This window comes from Ruditapes philippinarum, unplaced genomic scaffold (genome assembly GCF_026571515.1).
Source record: "Ruditapes philippinarum isolate M1 unplaced genomic scaffold, ASM2657151v2 ctg7213_1_1_1_1, whole genome shotgun sequence".
Classification (NCBI taxonomy): domain Eukaryota; kingdom Metazoa; phylum Mollusca; class Bivalvia; order Venerida; family Veneridae; genus Ruditapes; species Ruditapes philippinarum.
The window spans coordinates 29,363-40,357 of NW_026856461.1; the positions used below are offsets into that span (position 1 = coordinate 29,363).

A 10,995-nucleotide genomic window follows, 5' to 3' on the forward strand; every position below is an offset into this window, starting at 1 on the left:
TTTTTAAACTCGTGCATTAAAATATTGCAGACGGCCAAAGACCAAAGAACTGATGTCGTGAAGTGCCACAAAGCAACCCGCCTTTTTCCTCGAATCGGCAACCATGCGGTTTGTAAACAAATATTGAAATAAGCAGATCTGCGATATGGTAATTCAAATTTTACCATTTTCTAAAAAGAATTTCATATAACATCAATAGATGGTAATTTGGAGATTGAGGACATCATTTTGAGAAATTTTGATGCAGCAATTTTTTCATTTAATAAGATGGATACAGTATGGAGTCCGAGATTATTCACTTTATTGTGTCGCCTGCTATAAACGTATATGGATTACTTCTCTGTTGTCTGTCAGTCCGTATGACACAAATCTTATCGGGACTACTTCTCAATAACTACTGTTGCATTTACATCTAAACTTTTCAGGAATGAGTATCTGAAGTCTATTTGCTAGTCCTTCAATGAAAGACATCACATTTTCTTTTTTTGTAGGTGGCGCGATAGCTCAGTTGGTTAGACCACTGATTATCACTCCTGAGGTCCCGGGTTCGATCCTGGGTTATAACCTTGTGATTTTTCAGAGATACTTTCAGTGTTTCCCACCTAACTAGAGGTGTACTGGTAAGAAATCCAGGTAATCCTTGCATGTATCAGTGCTATACACTGGGCATGTAAAAGAACCAAGGGTCTATTCAATAAGAGCTAGGGACTGGTTCCCGGATTCCCTTGTATCTCATAACTGTCTCTTAAAAATGTATACAATGTATACCTGCTTAGAGTGATCGTAAACGATTTTAAAGCAGTATGATGTAGAACTAGAACTTAACAGTTTATCGGTTAAAGCGGATTTATCCCATGTAAAAAATAGCTTCAAATACGCGGTTACGTCTAAATATTTGGACTAGTCAAGTTGCATGCATGCATATTGTTGGCATTTTCCATTTCATGTAACTTGTAAGAATTATGGCCCTTTAATGATATTATCCGCGAGTGACCAGTTTCGACGCCCTTAAGAATTGTTTTGCCTGTGATATGTCAAGTCACGTTATAGTACTAAATAAACTGTTTTAACTTATTAATTTAGCCCTAACAGGGTTCGTACAGTCTTAAAAAGTGCTTAAATTTGAGTCCCTTTCTTTAAAAGTGCTTAAAAATGAAAAAAAGTGCTTAAAAGTCCTTGAATTTGATTACTCTCTTGAAAAGTGCTTAAAAAGTGCTTAAATATGCGGAAAATGTGCTTGAAAATTTGAAACACAGAATAACATAGTTTCGATAAAAATTAACAAAGTAAAAAGAAAATGATCCAATTTAGTATCAAAATCAATAAAATGTTTACTCAAGGTAACAGTAAGTGGGCAAATTGCAGTTGTTTTGAACTAATCTGTATTTGATGACCCTTTCTTGTTCTTCTATAAATTCCTTAAAATTGTGGTCAGAAAATGTGTATTCACCAAAAATGGCAAATAAACTACCCATCTTCGATTGAAAATTGTGTCGGTATATGTGCAACAAATGTGCTTGAAAAATGGGAAAACATGCTTAAATAGTGCTTAAAAAGTCCTTGAATTTTGGCATTGGAGATCTGTATGAACCCTGCCTAACCTTTATAACATAGATACTTTCACCAGCTTACTTTTATCAGGACAGTAATGGTTTCATAATCCACCTGGAATGGCCATTTTTTTAAGAGTGCCCTGAAACGACGCCAGTGATTGGCTTGATTTTTATCACACTATAGGAGACTGTACACGTTAAATAGTGTACTTACGTTGACCACAGCATCAGGAACGTGGACCTGCAATGTATTTAACAATTAAAAACAAGTTTTTTTCTGTTTTTATTTATTTGTCCAATATATTAGACATTACAGGCTTGTTATAGTTTATGTTGGTCAACTTGACAAGCCTGACATCTAATTGTTATTGCTTATAAACGCATAGCATCATAAAAAATTAAAAAAATGTCTATTGTCTTGCCTTTCAAGCTTTATTCAAAAGCTCATCTTCTTTTCTTTCAATTTTATGCTCCATTATAAACAAAAACTCTCAAACAATGTACTTATCAATTTAAAATAAAATATAAACATCAATCTATTTCTGTCTTAATCGGCCATACTGGTTAAGTAAGGTGCTATGCAGATTGATTCAAAATTTTTGAACAGAAAAATATATTCGAACACACTGAAGGTGCATGGGCAATTATTTCGTTAAAAAATATTCCGTTAGACTGTTCTGACGCAATTAAACGCTTGCATTTGAATTAGCCAATCAGATTTCGCACACTGTATGGGGGCCATTTGTTTATCGGCTGTATAAAGAATTTAAATACATGAGAGGATTTAATCATGATTTTTTTGATGGGACAGTTCAATTATTTTGTTAAAAGGTATTTATATTTTAATTTTGTTCATAAATAGATCAAAATTAATGTAAATTAACGCTGTCTTAATTGTTTTTCATTCTGCCTGATTTTCTGGTTGAACGTGCTGTTGGTATTTGAGCAATTTCGATAATACGTTGCTTTGCCCAGAAGCAAAAATATCTCAACGCAACATCATATTTATAGGACTATTTATTTATATGATACATAAATCATTTAAATTTTATTTTGTATTTTATTTTAGCACAGTACTTTTATAGTAAATTTACTCTTCAGTAACACAGTGATGGCACAGAAACACATCTCCCCTTCTCACTAGTCTCACACTGGTGCAATAAAGCAAGTGTACCCAGTGTCCACATTTTGTGCACTATACCCACTTGACAAATGTCAGAGAAGTACACTGATGTTATTCCTGAGGTGTAAGTAAATTACACTTACAACAAACTTCTGAGTCCTCAGGTTCAGAATCACTATTGACATATGCATTTGATGTGTTAACGGTTGGTTTCGAAGTTCCAGAAGGTCCAGGTTTGGGCTCGGGTTTCCTCTTCTGAGACTTAGGCTTAACTCTGGAAATCTCATGCTGCCTAACCTGGTCAACCATAGATTCCTCTGTAATTGCCTTGCCACTGACAACAGTGCTCGGGTACATTCTCTTCTTGGTTGCTAATTTTTTGGCAGTAATATTAGCTGCTTTGGCAGTGAAAAATTCAGAGGGTGAAACAGACTTGCTAAATGTATCTTGAATTTCAGCAGTGGGTAGAATATTCAACATTTTAAACATTACAACGCAATAAACTATTATTGGCTGATAATTAATGGATATAAAATCCTTGGATATATGCTGTCAATTTTGCTTTCACATCCTCCTATACAAAATATAACCTGCTAATGAGTAATAGGTATTCCAAGGATCATTTTATAAAACGATTCAATATATTCCTGAACATCGTAGGGCCTCAGATGGCTTGAATTTGGAAGGACTCACAACATTGGGATCATATGGATATATACAAGTCTTGCGGAAAGATGACTGCAAATTGTTGACTGACAATGCCCTATCATATGCTGAACATCCAAGTGAACAGACATTGTATCTAGTTATGCTCTGACCGCAGTGTTCATGCATAAACTTGTGACTCACAGAGTTATAAATCCTTTCAAATGGTCAAAAGCACCCAACATCAAGGGATTGCAACACATGGCTGGTATGTGCTGGCAGGATAAATAAGATAAGATTTTGTGTCTTTGCCAATTCTATCAAACCTAAATTTATATGGGACTTGTGCCCATTATACAACACAAGTACTGGACTATCTGGTGAATGTTCAGGCAAGTACTTAATGAGATGAGGTACAACGTAATGGCGGAAAACAACTCTGTTACTCCATCCAGACTCTGTGATGGTACCATCAACACCAGCCAGTCTATGCGAAAGACCTCCGAGTTTTACTGGACAGTAGGTCCTGTAAACTGAAAATTTTTACTGGACCAAACATGATTTTACTGGACCCGAAAAAAAACCTGATTGGACTATAGCATTTTGAGTCACTTGATAAGTGTCAGCAGTCAAAAAATTTGTGTACATAAAGAAAATTATATTTATCAGCAAAAAACTATGTGAAGTTATCTTTTTTTACCACAATCAAAATGTAAACATAAATATTGTTTTACATGTATTCAATGGATTTTGCAATTGAAACTTTAATTCCATACAGACTATATACTAGCAAAATGAGGGGGTAAATTTCAGCAAAAGTCTGGCATATGTACAGTCTAACTTGCCCATGCGACCACGTGTATTAAGCGACTTTTGTCTTAAACGACCACTTTAAATTCCCCCCGATCATTTTCTCTCTATATCTTTAATGTATTAAGCGACTTTTGCTCAACGCGACCAGCGACCGCTAATTAGTCACCTAATTGAGATAAAGCTTTTCATTAAACGACCACTTTTACCTGTCAAGTAATTGTGTTTTTAGAGACTAATTGAGATAAAGCTTTTCATTAAACGACCACTTTTACCTGTCAAGTAATTGTGTTTTTAGAGAACGCCGCTTTGTAATGTCACAAGTGTCAACAATCAAAACACAACAAATAAACGTGTGAAAAACTCTATTTCCCAAACAGTTTTAGCGTATGCAAATGAAGTTAAGTATACGCGTGACGTGTATTATCCAATAATATCGGATAAATAATGCAACGCTCCGCCCCTACTGAGATGGTGTATACGCTTCGCTTGTTGACATTTAGACTGCATTGAATTGACCTTGAACTTTATCAGCAATTAAATTTATCGTAACAATTAGATGTGGTTTGTTTATTTCAAATGAAAAAATGCACAAAAGAAAACATCTTCACTAATGGGGTTTTCAGAAGGAAAAACAACGGAGAAGTCAACAAATTCTGGAAAAAATGTCAAACATGTACGTAATGGATCAAAACTATTTTGCACCCCGTTTTGTCAATAAATATCAGAAAGTTATTTATTACATTTGCATCCATTTAGATTATCGGAGCGTACTAATTATTCAACATTTATATAAAAATGAAGTTGAAAAACAATCCTACCGCATAAGAAAGATGTCATTTATAAATTTTGACTTTTATATCATGCTGACTGTCTTAAGAGACCGTTTCATTAAGCGACCGTTTTGGGTCTTTCCCTTGCGCGGTCGCTTAATACACGTTTGACTGTATGTAAACAGAATTATATATATCAATAATTTAGTTCAATGATTTTGGCACCTTCACACTGGGCTGCCAGTGCACTGATGCTTCGGAAAATTCTTAACGATTAGTACATCTGCAGCATGCCCACTCAATTTCAAAGGTAGGGGTACATGTACCCCCTGTCATTGAAAATTGGGGATACATTTCAAAATCTGGGGGTACACATAGTCATAAGTTTAAACATGTTTTTGTCAACATGATATTAATGAACAGCTGTTTCACTAAGTATTACTACCCACTAACACAGACACAAACTCGTCACTTAAGGTAGCAATATAACAGCCATTACAATCTCTGGTATTTTGTTAAGTCCATACGATTATTACCCATAACCAAAATTTTGTATATCTGAAAATATGTACATTTATTTCAAAATCTCAATATGACATACGTTAAGCTCACAATTGAAGGTAGTTGTTAAAAAATCAAGTGACTAACTTTTTGCTTATCATTGGAGAACACAAAATACTTTTTGGAAGTTGTAAATATCCAAAACTTTTTTTCTTAAGACAGTACATGTGACGTCAAAACATGACTAAAATATTTACGAATCAGACTGAGATGACTTTGAAAGCAGACTTGCAATTGTGACCGGGTTTAGACTGTTCCTAACCATTGGTAGATGGCAACAACATCAAGTTGATATGCAAATTAGGCTATCCCAAACATTCATTCTGACGATTTTACTTTACGTGCATGTACCCCCTACTTACAATTTTTATGCGTGCATCTAGAATTTTGTGCGTGAATTACGCACTGTAGTGCATGAATGGGCATGCTACATCTGGACAAAGTAAACCGAAAACCAAGAGAAGCATATACACTTCTCAGGGTTCCCTCTGGGACAATTATAGTTTGCGCCACCAAATTTACCAATCAGAAAAAGTTGGAGCCAATGGCTCCAAAGTTGGAGCCAATAATTCTGAAAGAGAGACATGACTAACCTCGTAAAGATATGCTAGAAGCTATTAATATCATTGTAGTCATATCATTGTGACTATAAACACATTTATAATATTTTATTTTATTACAGCTGTTTATTATGTAAAATAGACATATAAATATATGGATTTCAAATTATATTCAAATAAGTACACATGACAACATATATCATATATGATATATGTAATCAAAAACATCATTTTAAGTCATTTATGAGGTCGGGAGGTTCTGTTTTGTCTACAGCAGTCTTACATCTCTCTTATTCACTCTCAATGACTTGGCATTCCCCTGCAAATACAAAAGAAAGAAAAAACATTACTGTAAATAACTTCATCTAAAAATCAATGAAAGAAAATGTAAAACATACCAAGTACTGTTTAACATGAAGAATATCGTTTATTATGCTCCTTGAAAAATTTCGGGGGAGCATATAGTCGTCGGGTTGTCCGTCTGTCAGTCCGTACGTACGTCCCAAATTCGTGTCCAGCCCATAACTTTGTTATTTGAAGTCAGATTTTAAAACTATGTCACAGAGATGATCACCATATTTAGACGACGTGTCACACGCAACATTTGGGTCGCTACCTTGAAGGTCAAGGTCACAGCATGACCTTGCAGCAAATTCGTATCCAGTCCATATTTGTTATTTGAAGTCAGATTTTACAACTATTTTACAGAAATGATCACCATATTGAGACAATGTGTCACACGCAACATTTGGGTTGTTTTTACACTTTGAACTTTGTCTGTGACATAACTCTGACACTACAAGAGGTATACCTTCCTGTGTCCAAAACCTATTCGGGGAGCATCACCCGGTTCAACCGGCTCTTGTCTTGTACCAGAAATGCAATTTGAATGAAAGTTTACAGGAGTGATTGATTATGATAGCTCAAGTACTTGCATATATTTCATGGGTTTTTCCAGTTGAATGATTTTTATGCCACCGCAGCATCTGCGATGCGGTGGCATATAGCGATTCACCTGTGTGTGTGTGTGTGTGTGTGTTTGTTTGTGTGTGTGTGTGTTATAGATTATATAGTGAACTTAAAAAATCTTCTTGTGAAAAACCACTAGTCCAATTTCAACCAAACTTGGCAGGATTGATCCTTGGGTGAAGGGCTTCCAAAGTTGTTCAAAGAATTTCATTCCATGCAGAAATCTGGTTGCCATGGCAACCAAAAGGAATTATAAGAATAAATTTAAAAAATCTTCTTGTAAAGAACCAAAAGGCCTAGAGCTTAGATATTTTGCATAAGGCATTGTCTGGTAGACCTCTACCAAGATTGTTCAAATTAAAGCCCTGGGGTCAAAATCGGCCCGCCCCGGGGGTCATTGATTTTCACTATATGTACATATAGTAAAAACTTAAAAAACCTTCTTGTAAAAACCGAAAAGGCCTAGAGCTTAGATTTTTTGCATAAGGCATTGTCTGGTAGACCTCTACCAAGATTGTTCAAATTATAGCCCTGGGGTCAAAATCAGCCCCGCCCCGTGGCAACCAAAAGGAATTATAAATTTTAAAAATCTTCTTGTAAAGACCCAAAAGGCATAGAGCTTAGATATTTTGCACAAGGCATTGTCTGGTAGACCTCTACCAAGATTGTTCAAATTATAGCCCTGGAGTCAAAATCGGCCCCTCCCCGGGGGTCATTGATTTTCACTATATGTACATATAGTAAAAAATTATAATACCTTCTTGCAAAGACCCAAAAGGCCTAGAGCTTAGATATTTTGCATAAAGCATTGTCTGGTAGACCTCTACCCAGATTATTCAAATTATAGCCCTTGGGTCAAAATTGGCCCCGCTGGGGGGTCATTAGTTTTCCTTATATGTATCTTCAATATATACTTATAGTAAAAAATCTTATTGTCTTTATTAGAGCTTTAATATTTTTTAAATGATATCATCTATAGGAACTCTACCAAAGTTGTTCAAATTTTGCCTCTAGTGTCAAAATTAGCCCCGCCCAGGGGGCCATAGGTTTTCCATATATGTATATAGTAAAAACTTAAAAAATCATCTTCTTTAAATTTACAAAGACTAGAGTTAAGATATTTTGCATGAAACATTATGTAGTGAACCTCTAGCAAGATTGTACAAATTATAGCCCTGGGGTCAAAATTGGCCCCACCCCCAGGGGTCATTGATTTTTACTATGTACATATAGTAAAAAATTAAAAAATCTTCTTGTCTGAAGGTACATGGCTTAGAGCTTTGATATTTGGTATATAATATCATCTATGGGTCCTCTACTAAAGTTGTTTTAATTATGCCCCTAGTGTTAAAATTGCCCTGCCCCAGAGGAGATAGTTTTCCTTATATGTATAAAGTAAAAACTTGAAAAATCTTCTTCTCTGAATTGAAAAATCTTCTTCTCTGAATTGACAAAGGCTAGAGGTTAAATATATGGCATGAGACTTTGCGAAGTGAACCTTTACCGAGATTGTTCAAATTATAGCCCTGAGGTCAAAATTGGTTCCGCCCAGGGGGTCATTGATTTTCATTATGTACATATAGTAAAAAAATATATTTTTATCTGAAGGTACAAGGCATAGAGCTTTGATGTTTGCTATATAATATCATCTTTAGGTCCTCTTCCAAAGTTGTCCAAATTATTCCCCTGGTGTCAAAATTGGCCCTGCCCGGGGGCAGTGAATCTCATTATGTACACATAGTAATAACAGAAAATAAAACAAATGTTTTCTGAATGGGAGAAAGCTACAGCTTAGATATTTGACTTGAAATGTTGTTCGGTGGACCTGTATCAAGATTGTTTTGAATGAAACCCTTGGGTCCAAAATTTTGCCTTGCCCAAGGGGACAGTGACCTACTTTCTTGTCCTTTGATGTACAGCAATGAAATTTTGACCATGTGCGCAGTTTTAGTTGTAAAATTGAATTTTGATATCAGGTGACCTAGATTTTGATGATGTGACCTACTTTCTTGTCCTTTGATGTACAGCTATGAAATTTGAACCATGTGCACAGATTAAGATGTAAAGTGAACTTTGATTTCAGCTGACCTAGATTTTGACAAAGTGTCTTACTGTGTTGTTCTTTGATGTAGTCATGAAATTTAGGCTGTGTGAAATATGACCTTCACCACCAAATTCACTAGACTCGAGTGCATTGATATATTCCTACTCTGATCTTTTATTGAGTTAACAACAGATTTAACCACTAATCTGATAATAAGAATAAGATAGGTCAGGGATCTATGCATTATGACAATCTTCAAAATTGTATAGAAACAAAAAAAATCTGTTCCAACACTACTATTTAGTGTTGTATTAATGCGGTGGCATAGCATTTTTCTCAAATGCAATCTTGTTTGCTCAGTTATGACCCTTTAATTTCTAAAATAATTTATTTTAATCAAGACTACTTATTTATATACTACAAATGCAATTTGAGTGGAAGTTTACAGGAATGATTGATACCTCAAGTACTTTTGCATAATTAATGGGTTTTCCAGTTGAAAGATTTTTGGCTGAGTTATGGCCTTTCAATTAAAGACTTTTTTGGCTTGTTAATGATTTTTGTGTCTCCTGCTTCACAGTAGCTAACACATGCTACAAAATAGCTGCAACATATAGAGTGAACAAAGTGGTCAGTCACCCTCCAGTGCAACTGCTTAATATGATATCACCTTGACTGTGATTACTGATTGCTCTTGTTATCAGTTTTTATGAAGATGATGGAATTGTTACAGATTTTTATCTTATCGTAACTTTCCTTAAGCATAAAATATATTTGGAATGACACTCAAAGTGACGGCCAGGGTAGGTAAAAATTGCTTTGTGAAAAGCATCTATATGTTCGATGTAACCAATTAGCAATTAGCTTTAATTATCATTTGTTGCATTCATATCAACTAGTGTCTTTCACAGCTTTAAAACCTTATAATTAAATACACTTAAACAAAATGCCAAACAAAATGCCATTTTTAGTAATGTTGGTTACCAAGTAAAGTAGCAGTTAGTCATTATGTTCTTTTTCAAAATTTTGTGTTTGCTCTGTATCTTTTGAACCAATAGAAATGAATTAAAGCCACTTGGCAGAAATGTTTCTTATTATGAGACATAGTGCAGAACACAGGAATGTAACATTACCTGGTGAGTGTCTGCAAAATTGATATAAATCATACACCTAGGGTCAAAATTTGCCCGCCCCGTGGTCATTTTATTATAGGAAAACACGTGTGAAACTACATTTTCCAAAGCTTAGATATTTGTCATGTAGCATCAATTTGTAGAAAGTTCTACAAAGTTATATTAATCATGACCCTCAGGTCAGAATCGGCCCTGCCCTCTGAGTCCCTTTCCTCATGTAGACCAAGGTAAAGAAAAACACATCTTTATTCTTATCTTTTTGTGGATAAATACTTTGCCTCTTTATTATATACTTATAAATGAAATATTGAGAAATATTGATGAAATAAAATGTGTGTTTTCATTTTCCATATTTTCACTGTAAATAGTTATTTTTACACTGCAGTAAAACATATTTTCCGTATTTTCACTGGTGTCTTTGCCATTCTACTTTCTTCTAAATTCAGCCAGTACTCAAAATTTAAGTGGAAGTCTGTCAAATTGTCACATTTTAAAATGATAAAATGTATATAATAAACAGAAAATTCAAGTTTTTTTCTATAAATACTTGATGAAAATAAATCCTGTAATTATAGAAAAAAACTTGAATATCCTTCAGATATTTGGCATAAAGCAATGCCTAGTTGACCTCTATAAAAGTCTTATGAATCATTCACTTCAGGTAAAAAATGTCTCGATCTTGTAGTTCATAATTACAGTTTACTTAGGATAAGTGAGATAAAAGTTTTCACACAAGTTTTTTCGATTTTTTTTTTTTTGGGGGGGGGGGGGTGGGGGGATTTAGATTTACCCTTGTTCGTCTGTCCGTCCATCCGCACTCACAG

The 10,995-nt window shown here is 34.7% G+C and overlaps 1 protein-coding gene across 1 annotated transcript in view; it reads left to right on the plus strand.

The window, feature by feature from the left end:
* Nucleotides 1-10,995, plus strand: part of LOC132746634 (uncharacterized) — a 20,877-nt gene continuing 9,882 nt past the window's right edge. The window contains exon 1 of the mRNA XM_060735854.1: nucleotides 1-148. Within this exon, the coding sequence (XP_060591837.1) occupies nucleotides 146-148 (3 nt within the window). The 5' untranslated portion in view covers nucleotides 1-145. The remainder of the gene's footprint in view (nucleotides 149-10,995) is intronic.